At 36.8% G+C, this 19,910-nt stretch overlaps 2 protein-coding genes across 2 annotated transcripts in view; one reads left to right on the top strand and one right to left on the bottom strand.

Annotated features, from left to right (window-relative positions):
- LOC123877398 overlaps positions 1-19,910 on the top strand; it is a 757,955-nt gene that overhangs the window by 574,978 nt on the left and 163,067 nt on the right. The gene's annotated exons all lie outside the window — the stretch shown is intronic.
- Positions 4,263-7,441, bottom strand: LOC123877405 (serine protease snake-like). The gene is made up of 4 exons (XM_045924171.1): positions 7,159-7,441; positions 6,060-6,574; positions 4,764-4,927; positions 4,263-4,349 (listed from the first exon to the last, which is right to left on the bottom strand). Exons 1-3 carry the CDS (start codon positions 7,401-7,403, stop codon positions 4,764-4,766), a joined length of 924 nt encoding a protein of 307 aa, XP_045780127.1. The 5' UTR covers positions 7,404-7,441; the 3' UTR covers positions 4,263-4,349.

The following is a 19,910-nucleotide window of genomic DNA, read 5'->3' as shown; positions in this document are numbered from 1 at the left end:
GGATGTAACGCAACGCTTTTTTAACGCTCGTGCGAATTTCGACGGTCCCTACGTACATAAAGACATGTCAAAAACCGAGGTTTACAGGAGAGCGTTATTTATGTTCAAACCGCTCTAGAAATAATTCTATGTACAATTATAATTATTATTTTTCTATAATGTTTTATTAGCTTTAGGAACTTTATAATGGTATTTCTACATATTTTCTTTTTTTATATTTTCTTGGAAAAACTGATAGATGACTGTTTCTACGCTGATATTAAAATAAAAGCATGTCAGACATGTCTGTGATACCTTTTTATACGCAGGAAAGAAGAAAACAGTTAATAAAATGTACAAACATGTAAGACATGACTTCATATACTTCGATAACAATAAAATCTTTGTTTTCTTTGTAATAATTATTTAGGAAATCATATTTTAAACAAGCATGTAACATTATAATTATTTGTGAAATAATTATATTTTCATGACTATATCATAGCATAAGCGGATATGTCTGATATGACCGCTTTTACACTGATATTCTACTGGTCTAGGTTAGAAAAACAATAAAAATATTGATTTATATCGGTTTTGTATTTAATTGAGCTAGTAATGGGGACCCGTCTTATTGGGGAACTCCCGCCGTGAATGACGTTATGTCAGACACCGCCTTCGTCGTCCGCACCGAGTGGCGCGCATTTTAAAACACCGTACAAAACGATACGTATAGATATCCGCATCTACGACACTTATTCGTTGCTCATATACGATTTGTAAATGACGTTAAATACGTAATATTAAAAAAAAATATATTTACAGGTATGTGCATAAGGAAAATCTAAAGCCAATTGTGCAATAAAAAAAAATGCCATTTTCGACATGTCTTTATGTACGTAGGGACCGTCGATTTGGGCTTTTAGTATACCTATCGTAAAACTGTGCTTATAGTATGTGAACAATCACTATAGGTTCATTTAAATTTATAGCCATTTAAGTTCGATTCCGACATTGATAACTTTGCGAACCACCTCATTCCCCGATGGTATTCAATTATGAAAATGTAATTTGGTGAGTTCTAATTGTGCCGGGTTAATTGAGGAGGCCTAGCCGTCCAGGGTATTGATTTAACGATGATGTCTTTCAATTATAGATACCTACTCATTAAAACTCTGCAGTATCTTGCTTACTTGGACCTTGTCCTCTCTTTATAGTTTAACTAGTTTATAACCAACTACATAGGACACATTATAATCCACTAGCTGACGCCCCCGACTTCGTCCGCGTGGATTTAGGTTTTTCAAAATCCCGTGGGAACTCTTGGATTTTCCGGGATAAAAAGTAACCTATGTGCTAATCCAGGATATTATCTATCTTCATTCCGAATTTCAGTCACATCCGTTTAGTGGTTTTTGCGTGAAGTAGTAACAAACATACACACACACACACATACACACAAACTTTTGCCTTTATAGTATTAGTGTGACAAGACTATGAGCAAACACAGGTGCACTCTCTATTTCCATACTCTCATAATTCCATGGCCGACAATCCGATAGGACCGAAGACCGGAGAGAGATCCGATTTTAGAAGGCACAGTTTACCTTTTTGATGTAGTCAGTAATAAAAGCCTAATTTTAATTCAACCCTTCAAATAGGGTTAGATTTACGGTTAGGGTGGATGGAATGATTAAAACCCTAGTTATTTCATTAGTTATCGACCCAGGAATTTTGAGAATCCCAGCCAAATGGTCTGGTATGGCGCTCGGGCGGAAAAATATTTGGCACTCAAGCCTAAATATTTGGAGTAAATGTCTAGTAGTACAAGTGTAAATTAAAATTTTATAACACCCCCGACAAAAAAAGGTTACAGTAACTAGAAAAGAGCTGATAACTCTCAAACGGCTGAACCGATTTTCTTCGATTATAGCTAAGAACACTCTCGATCAAGCCACCTTTCAAACAAAAAAAAAACTAAATTAAAATCGGTTCACTAGTTTAGGAGCTACGATGCCACAGACAGATACACAGATACACCGATACACACGTCAAACTCATACTTTTTATCCCGGAAAATTAAAGAATTCCTATGGAATCTGTAAAAACCTAAATCTACACGATTAAAGTCGCGGGCATCAACAAGTACTTAGGTAATAAAACGTAAAAGTCTGAAAAATAGACAATTAACTAAAGTTACACCAAGTTTGAAAGTCATCCTATTACAGGAAACACAATTTACAACTTGTACGAAAATTACATCATTTTTCATTAAAACTTTCGCTTTTTTAACACGCGCCGTTTTAATGGTATCTTTCTGCGTCGTACTTCTCATTCCTGCGAGTCATGATCCCTTCCATCTAACTAAATCAATACTTAGTATTATAAATGCGAAAGTGTATCTTATTTTTTTTTCCGCTATTTTTTCATGAAATTCCATCAAAATCGGTTAAATGGATGAGCCATTTAACCAATTATGATGAAGTGGGTAGATGAGGAAGGAGGAGGATCGTGTGTGTTGGCACGCTCTTGGGAAGGCATTAAAAAAGGTATTATTACGTTATCTTGTACAAAAATATTATATTATAACTGGTAATCGACAATTTTTCAGCTCTTATACTTGATTTATTATTTAAAAAGCTGTGACGCATAGAGACGCACCCTTTGTTTTACTGCGGAACCAGACGGAAGACGGGCAGGACGAAACTGTAATGTTTTCTTGTCTCACTACGGAACCTTAACAAAAAGCCTTCGCTGAATAAAGAAGCGACGCTAATAGAGTAACGACTTCCGGAAGAAAACAGCTCTGAAACGAATCCGCTTACCACGCGACGTTAAAAAACCGGCCAAGAGTGAGTCAGATTCGCACACCGAGGGTTCTTCACTCGGGTATTTTTTGCGAATAATTAAAATAATAAATAAAAATCTTTTTTAGAATGTACAGTTCTTTCATGTGATACCACTTGGTACTCGTAAGTATAGTTAGTTACCTTTCTTAGTTTGTTTTTTGTGATGTAACCACAAATTCATGGTTTTCGGATTTTTCCCTTTACTTTTGAATTACATCACAATTCACAAGTAAAGGCAATATTATAAAGGCGAAAGTTTGTGTGTATGTGTGTGTGTGTGTGTGTCCAAAAACCTAAATCCACGCGGACGAAGTCGCGGGCATCATCTAGTTGTGATATAAGACCTACCTACCTGCCAAATTCATGACTCTAGATCAAAGGTAAGTACCCTATAGGTTTTCTTGACTGACACGACGGACGGATAGACGGACAGACAGACAGAGAGACAGGCGGACAGACAACAAAGTGACCCTATAAGGGTTCCGTTTTTCCTAATAAGCTACGGAACCCTAAGAAACCCATTATAGCATTGAACTAACTTGCTGAGCGACAAGACTACATCATTTGCTCTAGCTAGACTTTACTATAAAATAAATAAGGCTAAGTATAAACATTAATACAAATATCGTACAAATTTAACAATTTCGACCACCAAAAAGAGTACAATTGTACCTACTTTGAATAAATGATTCTGACTTTGACTTTGACTATATTCTCTTAATATAAACGAATGTAACAAGTACCTAATGTAAAAAGTTTTCCAAAACCCTCGCCTGCGGCAATGCCCACACACAAAATCCGCCATTTTCATTTTTTAGGGTTCCGTACCTCAAAAGGAAAAAGGAACCCTTATAGAATCTGTCTTTTTATACAATTTACATTGGACTGAACTATCCCGTTCTTAACGACAGTAGAGGGTCTCCAGAGTCCAGAGACATTGTGTATTTTGAAAGAAAATAATGGGAAGAAAGTTTTTCGACACCACTTTTCCTGTCTCATTTTTTATTCGTGTCCCCCGCGGGTCAGCCTTGACGGGTTTTTATAGAGCATCCCTTTGTTTCAGGTAAGCCGTTAACCTTTTTGCTGGAATATCTCATAAGTGAAAATGCGGTCAAGTCTGTTACCACTGATGACAAGTGATCTATGATTTAGCTGACTTCTATGTGAGTATAATTTCATTTTTATACTATAAATAAATACTACTTCTAGATACTACTACTATGAAGAAATACCTACTTATATTTTTATAATATATAGATTTATATCTTCTTGAATGAAAAAGTTAACTGGGTTCAGTTTCCTCCTGCATAAGCATAAAAGTAATACATACTACATAGATAATATATATACTTAATTCAAAAAAGTTAAGTATTGATTAGTTTTTAAAACATAACGTAATAAAAAACATTCATTTTGATTGTTAAAACATCGTCCATCTCACTCTTGAGTGTGTCCCGCCCGTAAATGTTGATTGGAACAGAATGCGCTCACGCTCGACTTGGAGCAGCAATGGGGAGCCCTCTTAAAAACCGGCCAAGTGCGAGTCGGGCTCGCGCACCGAGGGTTCCGTACTCGGGTATTATTTTTTGACATTTTGCACGATAAATCAAAAACTATTATGCATAAAAATAAATAGAAATCTGCTTTAGAAAGTACAGGTAAAGCTCTTTTCATGCCCACTTGGTATAAGTTATCTCACTTTGAAAATTTAAACATATTTTTTTTCTGCGATGTAACCACAAATTCACGGTTTTCAGATTTATTCCTTGTGGCTATAAGACCTACCTACCTGCCAAATTTCATGATTCTAGGTCAACGGGAAGTACCCTATAGGTTTTCTTGACAGACACGACGGACGGACGGACGGACGGACAGACAGACAGACAGACAACGAATCCTATAAGGGTTCTGTTTTTCCTTTTTAGGTACGGAACCCTAAAAACTATCACAATCTGGCCACACTATGCTCTCAATCCAGTCAATATACCTGGACACCCTGGTGTAGACGCCGGGTGCCATCTTCCTTCCACAGTCCCTCCCAAACGACGTCACCCCGACAATCTTATGCAAAGGAAACGTGTGCATACAGTCCACGCTATCTGAAAGAAAAACAAAGAAACAGTGTCTATATTGACAATATTATACAGTGACAAATGTAAATTAAAAATTTTTAACACCCCCGACAAGTGAAGGTTACAGTACCTAGAAAGAGCTGATAACTTTCAAACGGCTGAACCGATTTTCTTGGATTATAGCTAAGAACACTCTCGATCAAGCCACCTTTCAAACAAAAACAAACTAAATTAAAATCGGTTCATTAGTTTAGGAGCTACGATTCTACAGACAGATACAGAGATACACAGATACACACGTCAAACTTATAATATACCTCTTTTTGTGTCAGGGGTTAAAAAACAAAATGAAAACATTTTTTTTTAATAATTACTAACAATTCTTTTACTTTCAGGAACAACAAATAGCCCACGGAATAGAAGCTATCAGTATCAAAAAACGTCTTGGTCTACAACGAAGTCCGTCTAATATGCTTTTTGCAATAATTATTTTTATTATCATCTCAAAATGGCATTCATTCTCAAGATTTTCTGTCATCTGACCAAAATTTCGATTAACAGGGCTCTCTCCGTCACTTACTCCATACAATCGTAGTTCCAATTTCAATTGAATATTAAGCAACCTAAGTCCATGAAATTTTGCAGACATAATATTCTAGAAACTAATATCTGTGCCTGTGGTGTTTTAGATTTTTCTAAAAATATGTAGTTTTAAAATTACAGGGGCTCAAAGATTTGTATGTGAATTTTTAAGACCGCGTAACTTTGAAACCGAATATTTTAACAGAAATCTGGAAAACCACAGGTATAGATATTAGTTTCTAGAATATGTCTGCAAAATTTCATGAACTTTGGTTGCTTAATATTCAAATGAAATTGGAACTACGTTTGTATGGAGCGAGTGACGGAGAGACCCCTCAAAACTTTTTATTAGCTTCGAAATGTCACTTGGGACTTTATTGTAAAAGTGTCTATCAAAACTTGTACAATTACCTAGCATTACTTATACAATTATCTAGCATAATTATACAAATACCTTATACAATTACCTAGCATAACTTATACAATTACCTAGCAGAACTTATACAATTACCTAGCATAAATTATAAAATTACCTAGCATAACTTATACAATTATCTAGCAGAACTAATACAATTACCTGGCATAACTTGTAACGGCCCTCCAGAATCTCCTTGACAAGTGTCCTTACCCCCATGTTCATAATCACCAGCACATAACTGGTTTTCCGTTATCCCCTGAGCTATAAGCTTCCTTTTAATCAAATAGCTCATCGATCTATTACAGACATCTGAATCGATTATATCTACATCGACTTTCATTAATGTTTCGCTACCATAAGAATCCATTGATCCTGTTTTACCAAACCCTATAGCTGTCAACTTCATATCATGGATATTATCATCAAGATTCAAGCAGGCTATTCGAATATCCCTGCTTAGTATAAATTCAGGTTTACTCTTCATTAATGCTACATCGTGGTACTTCGAAGGGGGTTTATATTCTGGATGGGGTATGATTTCGTCTATTTCTCTTTCTTGAGCTAGTTCCTCAACTTCGTCGAATTCGAATGTTGCAGTACCTATTCTCATGATACTTGCTGTTCCTTCTATGGGGTCTTCTATACAATGTGCTGCTGTTAGTACCCATTTTTCACTGAAATGATTTGAAATAAATTAACAGGGCACTCTCCGTCACTTACTGCATACAATCGTAGTCCCAATTTCATTTGAATATTAAGCAACCAAAGTCCATGAAATTTTGCAGACGGAGAGAGCCCTGTTAATGAAGTCTTTAAGTTAAGTAGGTATGGCTTATGTACCAGTTATCTAGACTTAGACAAAGTAAAGTCTAATAAAATAAATTGATTGCTGTATTTATTAGTAGCTATTTTTTTTACAAAACTATTGTTTATCGGTTTGTGCCGTTGTAGCACGCGCATCATTAAAAAACACTGAAATAACTTACAACTTACAAAGTAGAACTTTTCGTAGTTCCAAACCATGAATCTAGTCAGACTTCATCATTCTGAAGCATGTACCTAGTCAGTCATCGTATGGGCTAAAATCAAAATTGGTTGACTATATGCACACATACACACACACAGATACACTTTTCCATCTACAGTTGCGTACTCTAGTTGCGCGTACAAAATCAGCATGAATAGTATAATTATACGCACGACCGACATACGCGACTGACATCAGCGTAAAAAACCGTGCCTTAGAATAGGTACCTACCTGATCAATGATCCACCACATTTCCAAGCCGGTTTCTTATGGGCATCCTTTTTAAATCCAATTAAAACCATATGCGGGTACAGTAACAAATCTATTGGTACTCTTATCTTCTCTGAAGGATATAGTATGTTGTGGCATTCCAACATCGTCTGTCCATAGTTTTTGCAGGCCGCGAAAGACTTCTCTCCTATGCTTGACGCTTCTATAATGATGGAGAAAGCCAATGTTATTAACCTAGCTAACATTTCCCATAAAGCACCATATGAGGCGTACTAATGAACTGTTATTTTTCTTTTTTTGCTCACTAGTGCTTGACGGTTCAGCCGTGTCCACACCAGGCGTAAAAACTCGCACGGCAAAATTGCGAGAAAATATGCTCGGTTACTGAAAACATACCTTTGAGTTTTGCCGTTTCATTTGTTTTTTTTAGAGTTCCGTACCTCAAAAGGAAAATTGGAATCCTCATCACTTTGTTGTCTGTCTGTCTGTCCGTCTATCTCTCTGCCGTGTCTGTCAAGAAAACTTATAGGGTACTTCCCGTTTACTATGGTAGGTAGGTAAGTGTCACTGTGAGAGTTATTGTTCGAGATCAGTACTCTTTGCATTTGAGAAACTGCCTCAGCCTGCGAGGCTGATTTTATCGACACTAGAGTGTGTAAGTGTAAACTGCCGCACGAACAGTGTAACATGACAAACCTCGTGGCTGTTACGCGAGCCTATTCACCTGGTGTGGCCACCGCATAAGACAAATGGCTGTATTATCACTAATTCGCTGCGGCGACTTTATGGGACATGAAAATTCGCCATAAAAGCAATCAAGGCGTCTCGAATCGTTGTCGTTGGAGCGACATGCTAATATTGTGTGATTGCATTTGTCGCGTTACTGGTTGTTTTATTTGTTATTATTACTTCGGTTGATTTTATATGTGACTAGAGGATGCCCGCGACTGCGTCCGCGTGGATTTAGGTTTTTAAAGATCCCGTGGGAACTGTTTGACTTTCCGGGATAAAAAGTTGCCTATGTCAATTACAGAGACGCAAGCTACCTCAGTCCCTTTCATACAAATCAGTCAAGCGGATGAGTCTTTAAGAATCTCGCGGGACCTGTTTGTTTTTCCGGGATAAAAATTAGCCTATATATCCTTCCCCGGAATGTATCCTAAGTCTATAAAAAAATTCATTAAAATCGGTTCAGCGGTTGAGCCGTGAAAGCGTAGCAGACAAGACAGATAGTCAAATAGACAGACAGACACACTTTCGAATTTCGATGGAAGTATGGATAGTATGGATGGAAGTATGGATACTGGTTAGTATGGATGGATGGATTGTGAGAATCATTATTCTAGCCTAGAATTATAGATTAGTCCTTGTTTTTGTTTAAGAATATGGTTTTAGTCGTAACATTTTGTTTAAAAATTTACTCCCGTATCTTTGAAATAAGGGTTCTCGATATTTTTTGATGATGCAAATTTTCTCCTCCACTTTTAATACGGTACCTGTATTAGAAGCGGAGGTTAAAATTTGCAAATTCAAACTTGACTTTTAAAATACATGTCAAGAGTGTATAGGCAGGCATCTTCTAGGCAAGCGAGCTCCTTCATACGTTGCATCATAATTTGCCAGAAGGTTTGATTGCACCAAGTGTTAGACTATAAATAAAAAAAGACATACCTACCTGAACAGTAAGTATGATAAATCATATTATAACTTGACGAATGAGGAAAGTAGTACATAATAGTTATATATTATATAACTAGCTGATACCCGCGACTTCGTTCGTGTGGATGTAGGTTTTCAACCCGTAGGAACTCTTTGATTTTCCGGGATAAAAAGTAGTCTATGTGCTAATCCAGGGTATAATCTATCTCCATTCTAAATTTCAGCCCAATCCGTCCAGTAGTTTTTGCGTGAAGGAGTAACAAACATACACACACACACACATACAAATTTTCTCCTTTATAATATTAAGTGTGATATTCTTTCGTTATCTCTGCTACTTGATAAACGTTCAAACAATCCTTCGAGTTCATAGAAGTTTTTTGTGATTTCATTTCTTCGTTCAGCTGTTTGCAGGGTTGTCTCACTGGAGTTTTAAACAAATTCTTAAACGTCCACTGGTATCATGCTACGAGGCTCAGTATTTTTTTGGTACATCTACACATGGGTCCTAACTTCAGCTTGTTAGGATCTTACATTATCTAAATATAATTTACCTTTTCCAAATAAGACTTTATTAAAAAACATATTTTCATTAAAGGGTTAGTCTTTAGTGATATTTAGAATGAAAAACCCCATGTTTAATTCTCAATATGCAAGCAAGCCAATTCATTAATGTCACTTTCATCCACAAAAACCAAAAACAAAAGGCACGCAAGTAAACAAAATTGTGTGGTCAAATCAAAATCACAATTTATTATACCCAGTGACCTTTGTGTTCGCTACAGGGAAAAAATGGTTCTTTGCTATAATAATATTATGTTATAGGTGAAGTATGGATGATGTATAGAGTTAACATTTCCCGGGTAGAGTACATTTTGTCCCAGAATATCACTCTTATTTATTTTTTACTCCTTGATGCCCGCCACTTCGAATTACGAGTGGATTTCTTTTTAAAAATCTTGTAGGAACCCTTTAATTTTCCGGGATAAAATTTAGGCCATGCCCGTCGCCAGGATACAAGCTGTCTTTGTACCAAGTAGACGATGCGCGCAAATTCTTCGTGAATTTAGGTTTTTAAAAATCTGATGGGAATTCGTTGATTTTTCAGGACCAAAAAGTAACCCTATCGTTCTATCTAAACTATCTCTGTACCAGATTTCGTCAAAATCCCATGAAAGGATGGGTTGTGAAAAGCTAGTAAACAGACAGACACACTTTCGCATAATTATAATATGTATTAATATGTATGGATAAATATATTCTGTGATTATAATATTATTGACACGTATCTACTGACTGAAGTGTGGTGAACAATCGAATTTATTACGAGTATGTTATATCTATACGAACTCTACACAGACCATCTCACTAAACGCAATACTGCCCGGGAAGTCTTGACTTAGCACACAATTCGAACTTTGCCGGCAACATTATACATCACAATAATAGCTTTCACGACCCCAAATATATCTCCAACGTGACATTCGACTCGGCGAGTGGCACCATCAAGTTTTAATAAGTTTTGAAACCGCCAAAGTTGTTTTAATGAGAATCTCGCTGAGTCAATACTGCGAGATTTAGGTGCCCCCAAAAATCTTATTCTAACTACATATTGTCTTTTGGGACGATGAAATACTAGTAGACTTCAAAATATTTTTTTTTCAATTAGACTTTTACAAGTTCTTTTGAATCTTCAAAAGCATCTATCTATCACTTTATAGTTCGCAACAGGTCGACATGGCAATCGGGGTGAGCACAGCCCTCGCGCTAACCCAGTGCGGGATAGCGCGGGTGACGTGCGGGTGAGCGAGGCGTCCCCCCGCCTCATATCCCGATTGCCATCTCGATCTGTCGCGTATGGGTCCCAACTTCGACCGCGTGGATTTAGGTTTCTTGATAATCGCGTATTTTTTGGAATAGAATCCCGAGAGCTCTAATTCCGGACACACACTACTTTTCATCGTTTTTCGGTTTCAAATGCCTAAATCCACGGGAATAAATTCGTACCATCGAACGAAGAAATAACACTTCATAAATTTTGATGGTGGCTATAAATTTTTACTATTTATTGTTATATCGGTAAGTAATAGAAATACCTACATATTCAGTGAATATTTCAACTCTCTACCTATTCGGTTCAGAAGATACAGGCCGCTGACAAACAAACAGACGGCCGGACGACACCGGAGGCTAGTAATAGGGTCCCGTTGGCACCTTTCGGGTACGGATCCCTAAAAATATCGTACAGCAAGAAAAGTAAACGCTAGGGATAACAATTCAATTGTAAAAGCAAATTGATTCAATCCGACTGGCAAAATGGCAGACTTTAGAAGGCCAAACATCTTATTCTGCTAAAATCTGTAGAAGTGTTGAGGATAGGATGAAACTAATACGAGCTCCTATTTGCTGTACCGTCAGCAACTTGCAGTCTGACCCGAATATACTTTTGCATATGGGGTGACCATGAGTTGCAGTTTTTATGGAATAATTCGAGGAATATACTGTCTTGTTCTAATTCAAACTGAACACAAAAAGAAGGATCCAATTTGGTCTAGTCGTTCTCAAGTTATGGCGTGACCAAGGCAAATAGGGATTCATTTTTAGGGTTCCGTACCTCACAAGGAAAAACGGAACCCTCACAAGATCACTTTGTTGTCTGTCTATCTGTCTGTCCGTCCGTCCGTCGTGTCTGTCAAGAAAACCTATAGGGTACTTTCCGTTGATCTAGAATCATGAAATTTGACAGGTAGGTAGGTCGTATAGCACAAGTAAAGGAATAAATCCGAAAACCGCGAATTTGTGGTTACATCAAGGGTTCCTTTTTTCCTTTTGAGGTACGGAACTATAAAAAGGTGCATTATCAAGAAAATTTCCATGCCAGTTTCTTCTATTCATATTTATACAAGCGACCGCCCGCGGCTCGATCAGCGAAAATATAAATCCTCTTTATTCCCTATTCTTTGTCTATCTATTACAAAGATACCCATTGTGCAATATTTCAGCTTTCTAGGTCTAAGGGTTTGGGCTGGGCATTGATGAATCAGTCATTGAGTAGTCCGGACCTTTGTTAAAGGTCCCTAACTCCTAGGTTAAAGGCGCTTTGGGCGTGATACCAAGGGAGACACGAGGTTCAAATCCTGCCAGTCGCCTAATCCATACTTCCATACTTAATATAATAAATGCGAAAGTGTGTCTGTTGTCTGTCTGTCTTTCTGTCTGTCTGTCTGTCTGCTACCTTTTCACGGCTCAACAGTTTAACCGATTCTGACGAAATTCAGTATAGAGTTAGCTTATATTCCGAGGATGGACATAGGCAATCAAAGAGTTCCCACGGGATTCCTAAAGACCCATCTGTTTAACCGATTTGTATGAAATTTGGTACCGAGGTAGCTTGCTTCCCTGTCATTGACATAGGCAACTTTTTATCCCGGAAAATCAACAGTTCCCACGGGATCTTTAAAAACCTAAATCCAGGTGGACGAAGTCGCGGGCATCCTCTAGTTTTTAATACTTTAATAAGAATTCTATAGATAATATATAGAGATAATATTAAGAATATAATTGTAAAGGTGTCCCAAAACTGTACGAAATGTGGTCTTCCCACGTATTATGTACCCATGAAGTGCAAGCTTTCAAATAAAGAGTGCAAATCTCGGAAATTTTCCTGCGAGATTTCACCAAATCCGTGCCCCGGTAATGCGGTGTTAGAGCTAAAAACATATCACGTAGGTACTCATACCGGATATTATACTTTCAGGGTTCCGTACCTCAAAAGGAAAAAGGGATGCCTTATAGGATCACGTTGTCTGTCTGTCTGTCCGTCCGTCGGTCGTGTCTGTCAAGAAAACCTATAGGGTACTTCCCATTGACCTAGAATCATGAAAAGCAGGTAGGTAGGTCTCACAGTACAAGTAGAGGAATAATCCGAAAACCTTGAATTTGTGGTTACATCATTGAAAAAAAATTGAAATATGTTTTAATTTTCAAAGTGAGATAACTATACCAAGTGGGGTATCATATGAAAGGGCTTTACATGTACATTCTAAAACAGATTTTTATTATTTATTTTTAGGCATAATAGTTTTTGATTTATCGTGCAAAATGTCGGAAAAATTACCCGAGTACGGAACCATCGGTTTTTTTTAAATCCTATGTTTTAGATAAGGGGTAATCTCTGGAACTACCGAACCGATTTTGAAAATATTTCACCAGTAAAAAGCTGCATTATTCCTGAGTGTCATAGGCTACTTTTTATCCCGGAATATCAAAGAGTTCCCACGGGATTTCGAAAAACCTAAATCCAGGCGAAGCCGCGGGCATCGGCTAGTAAGAATTATATGCAGAAAAAACTTCGTACACTATGGTATAGTACATTATTTTTGCGAAAATTATTACTTACTTGTTATTCAATAATAGGCTCTGGAGAAACTTTCATACAGGAAACTTGTTAGGGAACAAAAACTTTTAACTCCACTCGCGCAGATAATGTTGAGTTTCATTAGGGATGCTATACACTAGTTGGGTCTATACATTTTCAGCAATTTTTGTTGAACAACAAAACCGATCTGATAAAATAAAATAAATAATAAAGTACTTTAAATCGTCAAAAGCATCTACCACTGGTTTGGAATGCCTTTCCTACCGAGAAGAACTAGCAAGAAACTCCGCGGTTGCTCTTTTCAAATATTTGAGATGCAATATAATGCCATGTACCTATAAAAATAATTGCAGTCCCGCGCATTGTTGAAACGAGAAAACGACATTGTCAAATGTCTTCATCTATACTTATTCTAAACTAATACCCCCGGTAATCCGACAAACGTTTTGCAGGGCAGTGTCAAACCATCGAATTTGTCGGATTATAGAGTACAGGCTAAGACCCCCTAAAGTCCAAAAGAAAAGTTGCTAAGAGTAGTTTTTGCTATCGTATTATAAAAAGAAAAGATTTGTTTGTTTGTATTCCTTTAACTCTGAAATCACTGAACCGATTTTAATAGTCCTTTCATCATTAGAAAGTTAATTTATTCAGAAGTAACGCAGGTTTTAAGTAATATATGTACCGTGGAAGAAAACGCGGGCAAAAGCTAATAAATAATTTTTAGAACTTTCATTCAGCTCGTCCGATCAGCAAAAATAGGTTTATTAGGTTTTCATCTGGTATCCACTGAAGTAGAGATGGGCGAAGCAGTGTTCAGCAAACCAATCGGATTCTTAAAAGATGGCTTGAAAAATCATCTCTTCATCTCTCAGAAATCTGATTGTTCGATTGTACATGCCGAACCGAGTTTATCTATGTGCGAGCAGGGCGAGCGGCCTTTTTGTTGAGCATTCGTCTACATAATTTCGGACTCTACCGCTCGGCTTTGCTGAGCCGACTATGTGTATAGCAACCCTTAGTGTTAAGAGTTTCCACAGAGTTGCGTTTTGGAACATGTTGAATGTTCAGATTTTCGGGAACACGAAATGTACCTACCTATTTTAACTTTGAATTATATTCATACTATAATTTACGTTGATATAAAAAAATCAAAGATCTTGCAGATCTGTTCTAAGCTTTTATTTTCTTTATTTCTTTTTGATCTGGGAACCCACCGCATTATTATCCCAAGAGAATTCCTACCATTATAGGATTAATGGAAGGGGGTCACGACCTTCAGTAATGAGGAATACGACTATAGAGAGATTTTCTTTAGTTATGTATTGATAAATTATTTTACATTACTTCTAATGTTACCTAATCTAGTGATATAATATTATTATGTATGGAAGGAAGATGGAAGGATGTTACGTTAATGAATGTACGTGCTTTATGAATATTTAGAAATTTTTAGCCAAATATATTTTAATAAAATTTTGACGTACCTATGTACCTACCTATTTTCCACGTATTAGTGAAGCAATCCAATTTACGAAAGTATCGAAAATATAAAACATTCCCTATGTTTTATATTTTTGTCAAAACATAAGTAGATTAGTAGGTGTGGTTTGTAATGTATGTAAAATGGCTGAATTAATATCTTATGAGTCATGACTCATCTGATAAAACACAAAGAGGTTGTAGGTAGCTATTTTTGACGAGATTTCGTATATCATTGGTATACGGGTAAAGTTTCATACTTCTTGCGTTTTACAATGTGAAAAGTTTGCGAAACATCAACCTAATTAGGTGCGTTATATTATAATTTACTAGCTGATACCCGCGACTTCGTTCGCGTGGATGTAGGTTTTTTAAAATTCCCGTGGGAACTCTTTGATTTTCCGGGATAAAAAGTAGCCTATGTTTTAATCTAGGTAATAATCTATCTCCATTCTAAATTTCAGCCCAATCCGTCCAGTAGTTTTTGCGTGAAGGAGTAACAAACACACACACACACATACAAACTTTCTCCTTTATAATATTAGTGTGATGACTTTTATGCCTAACTAGCCGATGCCCGCGACTTCGCCCGCGTGGATTTAGGTTTTTTGAAATCCCGTGGGAACTCTTTGATTTTACGGGATAAAAAGTAGCCTATGTGCTAATCCAGGATATTATCTATCTCCATTCCAAATTTCAGTCAAATCCGTCCAGTAGTTTTTGCGTGAAGGAGTAACAAACATACACACACACACACACACACATACAAACTTTCGCCTTTATAATATTAGTGTGATAGTGTGATTAGGAATTTCGTATAATCACAATCCATAATCAATACCAATAACTGTGTACCTTATACTTTTATACTTTTATTTTAGTGATTTAGTATATTTCAAACCCGCAATGTATAGCGTGCAAAACTCGGGGTCAATGGCCCGCATACGACGTGGCATTGACCCCGAGTTTTACCCATCCACGCAGCGTTCGTTGACCTCTAATGTCAGTCAAATGTTTTATTTACAATACATAACGAACTTTAAAAAATACAGGATTTTTCGCGTTTTTTTTTTGTAGAATCTTATAAATAATTATCAGTACTATCACCTGTCTTCGTTCTCGCTAGCGTGAAAAAAAACCGCTGGCCCAGTGCGGCTTGGCACTTGGCAGACTTCACACACCTTTGAGAACGTTATGAATAACTCTCAGGTATGCAGATTTCCTCACCATGTTTTCCTTCACCGTTAAGAGTGCAAGCAAAGATTGATATGATATGATCATCATCATCATCATCATCAACAACCCATCGCAGGCTCACCACTGAGCACTGGTTTTCTCTCTGAGAAGGTGTTGGCCATTGTCCACCACGTTGGCCAAGTGCGGATTCGCAGACTTCAGAGATTGAAGGAAAGAAAGAAAGGAAGAAAACTTTTTTATTAAGATTGATATTGTTATCAACAGTCGCAACTGAGTTAATTGTATCTATATTAGACATAACTAGAGGATGCCCGCGTGGATTGGTCAGGTCCCATGCAGTATCAGGATTGAAGAGTTGGAATCCAAATTTTTTATGGAATTACTAGCCGATGCCCGCGACTTCGCCCGCGTGGATTTAGGTTTTTCGAAATCCCGTGGGAACTCTTTGATTTTCCGGGATAAAAAGGTGGCTATGTCAATTACAGGAAGGCAAGCTACCTCGGTACCTTTTACCGTAGTTACCCAATAAATATACCATAGCAAATCATTGACCAGGAGAAGTCAAGATCTTGTCTACGTTGGTCAACAATTCGTCAATAATCATGGAGTGGACTTGAATCTCTGCTGTTCTTCAATTTAGATAACGAAACCCTCTTAAGATTTTAATTGATTCATAACAATTCGTCAAGCAGCAATTATAAGTATTAAGTAAGTATATTTAAATACCTGGTCCTATGGTTGTCCATCGCCATTCAGTGTGGCAATGCTACCAGCTTGATGGCCACCTTTAACCCAGGGGCAACTACAGCCACAGAGGCATACTTTTCCATTGACAACGTTGTTTCGGAAAAATCTTTATTAGATACCTACTAGCTGAAGCCCGCGACTTCATCCGCGTGAATTAAAGTTTTTCGATATCCCGTGGGAACTCTTTGATTTTCCGGGATAAAAGTAGCCAACGTGCTAATCCAGGATATTATCTATCTCCATTCCAAATTTCAGCCAAATCCGTCCAGTGGTTTTTGCGTAAAGGAGTAACAAACATACACACACACACATACAAACTTTCGCCTTTATAATATTAGTGTGATTAGTGTGATGTCGCAAAGTTCCTATTAGTAGTTATCGATTAAAAAAATTACGCAAATCTCGGAGATATCGTTGGACCCAAGTAGAAAAACACGACTCCTCCATTTTTGAAAGCCGCGGCCGGTTAAAAAAGAAGCCTATGTTACTCCTTGGTCAATCTTCTACTTGTCTGTGAAAGTCCCGTCAAAATTGGTTCAGCCGTTCCCAAGATCAGCCCGTTCGGAGACAAAAATTTCAAAAACGTGTAAGTAATTCAGTTATGGTACAGTTCAAATATGAGCTAAATATGAGGTAGTTATTTCAAAATTACAGACAGACACTTCAATTTTATTTATTTGTGATTTTACAGTTGGTATATAGATGTAGATAGGCTATTTTATAGTGTACAAAATAATATGTATAAATAACTATATCATGTCGGGGGCAGGCTATCTGGTGCAGTAGCTGTATTAGGCATGCGGCCAAACGTCCTGCACTATTACGGAGTTAATACACACGGTAGCGTCAGCAGAAAAAATATCCGCTTTATCACACTAATATTATAAAGGAGAAAGTTTGTGTGTGTGTGTGTGTGTGTGTGTGTGTGTGTGTGTGTGTGTGTGTGTGTGTGTGTGTGTGTGTGTGTGTGTGTGTGTGTGTGTGTGTGTGTGTGTGTGTGTGTGTGTGTTACTCCTTCACGCAAAAACTACTGGACGGATTGGGCTGAAATTTAGAATGGAGATAGATTATACCCTGGATTAGCACATAGGCTACTTTTTATCCCGTAAAATCAAAGAGTTCCCACGGGAATTTTAAAAAACCTACATCCACGCGAACGAAGTCGCGGGCATCAGCTAGTTTTTATAATAAACCAAGTTTATTTTGAAATATTTGATAAGAACAAGAAAAAGAAGATATTAGTGACAGCCTCCCTGGCGCAGTATTAAGCGCTGTGGTCTTATTAGTTGGAGGTCCCGGGTTCGATTCCCGGCAGGGTATGGAATTTTATCACACTAATATTATAAAGGCGAAAGTTTGTATGTGTGTGTGTGTGTGTGTGTGTGTGTGTATGTTTGTTACTCCACGCAAAAACTACTGGACGGATTTGGCTGAAATTTGGAATGGAGATAGATAATATCCTGGATTAGCACATAGGCTACTTTTTATCCCGGAAAATCAAAGAGTTCCCACGGGATTTCAAAAACCTAAATCCACGCGGGCGAAGTCGCGGGCATCGGCTAGTAATTTCTAAATTTCTGGTTTGGTCTTGTGAGAGGCTTCCGCCGTGGCTTGTTACCACCCTACTGGCAAATCCGTGCCGCCAAGCGATTTAACGTTCCGATACGATTCCGTGTAAAAACCAAAGAAGTACCTATAGGCTTAATGAAAAGTGCCATAGCCCTTCCAGGTTAGCCCGCTTCCATCTTAGACTGTACCATCACTTACTACCAGGTGAGATTGCAGTCAAAGGCTAACTTCGTCCTGTACTCAGTAGTAGGCCAATGATGGGTAGAAATGATGATAATAATAATTTATAGATATTATCAATGAACTGAAACCATAAAAGCAACCAACTTAGTAATATTATTACGTACCTAACTAATATAATATTTTATTTCAGTTTAAAACGTACTTACTTTAAAGTCTATGTAAATATTATAGCGCAAGCAAACGACCGCCCTTGGACGGTGAAAATTCCGAGAATTTCTCAGACCTTTCCTTTAAAACAAAAGTTCATAACGAACCACCTTAATAAAAGTCAAAGGATTAAAACACTCTAGAATTTTAATAAAAGCATTAATTTCTCAAGTATTTTGTTAGAAGTAAGTACTTGATAAACATTCTGCTCTTTCCTTTGGCTTCTGTGATTTTTCTAAAGGTCAACCAAGTAGGTATATCACATAAAAGACCAATAAAGCCTTGGTCGAATACAACACGTCATGGTAGCGAAGCATCGTGGCAAAAGGACCAGAAGACTTCGTTTATCCTACATCTACCTATCAAAAAATTGAAAAATATTTGTCATTTACGACTTGTGACGTCATGGATTGCCTTCCGTACAGTTCGAAAATCAAATTTTTATTCAATTAAAAAGTTGAAAAATCATGATTTTTTATTTAATTATATAATAATTAATTTTAGGCCCATAAACTACCGCTATACAAAACATCACATCATTTTATTACTACAGTCCAAGACCTTATTGTCTAATATGAACAAGCCAAATGTTATGTATCAGAAAGTACAAAAGGGCTTCCCGAAAATTATAATAGAAAATTTGAAATTATTTAGATCTAAGGGTTCAATTTCTATTGTAGTTAAGAATAATAGATTCTGATACAACAATATTTGATATTGAACGTCATAGATAATAATACTAACAACATTGAAATTGAAATTTATATTTTCTAAATTTCTTCAATAAAATCGAATTTAATTATATATGAGACATGAGACTTATTTCAAAATTCAATTTTTCTCATTTTAGATATAGTATTTTTGCTTCGTTAACAAGCGCTTAGTACATTTTTTTATTACAAGGTATTTCATATTTTGTTCTGATAACAATTTATGAAGTAAAATTTCAATTGATTTTTATTAAAATATACTTTGAATGATCATCATTTTTATTCAAAAATAAAAAAAAACGAAAAGAATATTAATTTTTAGTGAACAAAAAATACCAAAAATGCATGACTAATTTTTTTTAAAATGCTAACGGTACCTACCAACTCAAGATATTTGTGTCGTAAATAAAAAATACATTTTATTGACAAATAAAATTTGTATAGGTATATTTTACATGCCAACGGTACAAAATGTATTTGGGTATGGTGTCCAAACATGCTTTTTGAGATACGCACACACACACAAGTTGAAATCGTTGTCCTATATTGCTGTATGTACCTACGGACAATATTATTGGAAAGAAGTGACTTTTACTTTGTTATATTTGTGGCATATTTATATT

Source organism: Maniola jurtina, chromosome 23 (assembly GCF_905333055.1).
Source record: "Maniola jurtina chromosome 23, ilManJurt1.1, whole genome shotgun sequence".
Classification (NCBI taxonomy): domain Eukaryota; kingdom Metazoa; phylum Arthropoda; class Insecta; order Lepidoptera; family Nymphalidae; genus Maniola; species Maniola jurtina.
This window is presented reverse-complemented; position numbering and strand designations above follow the sequence as displayed.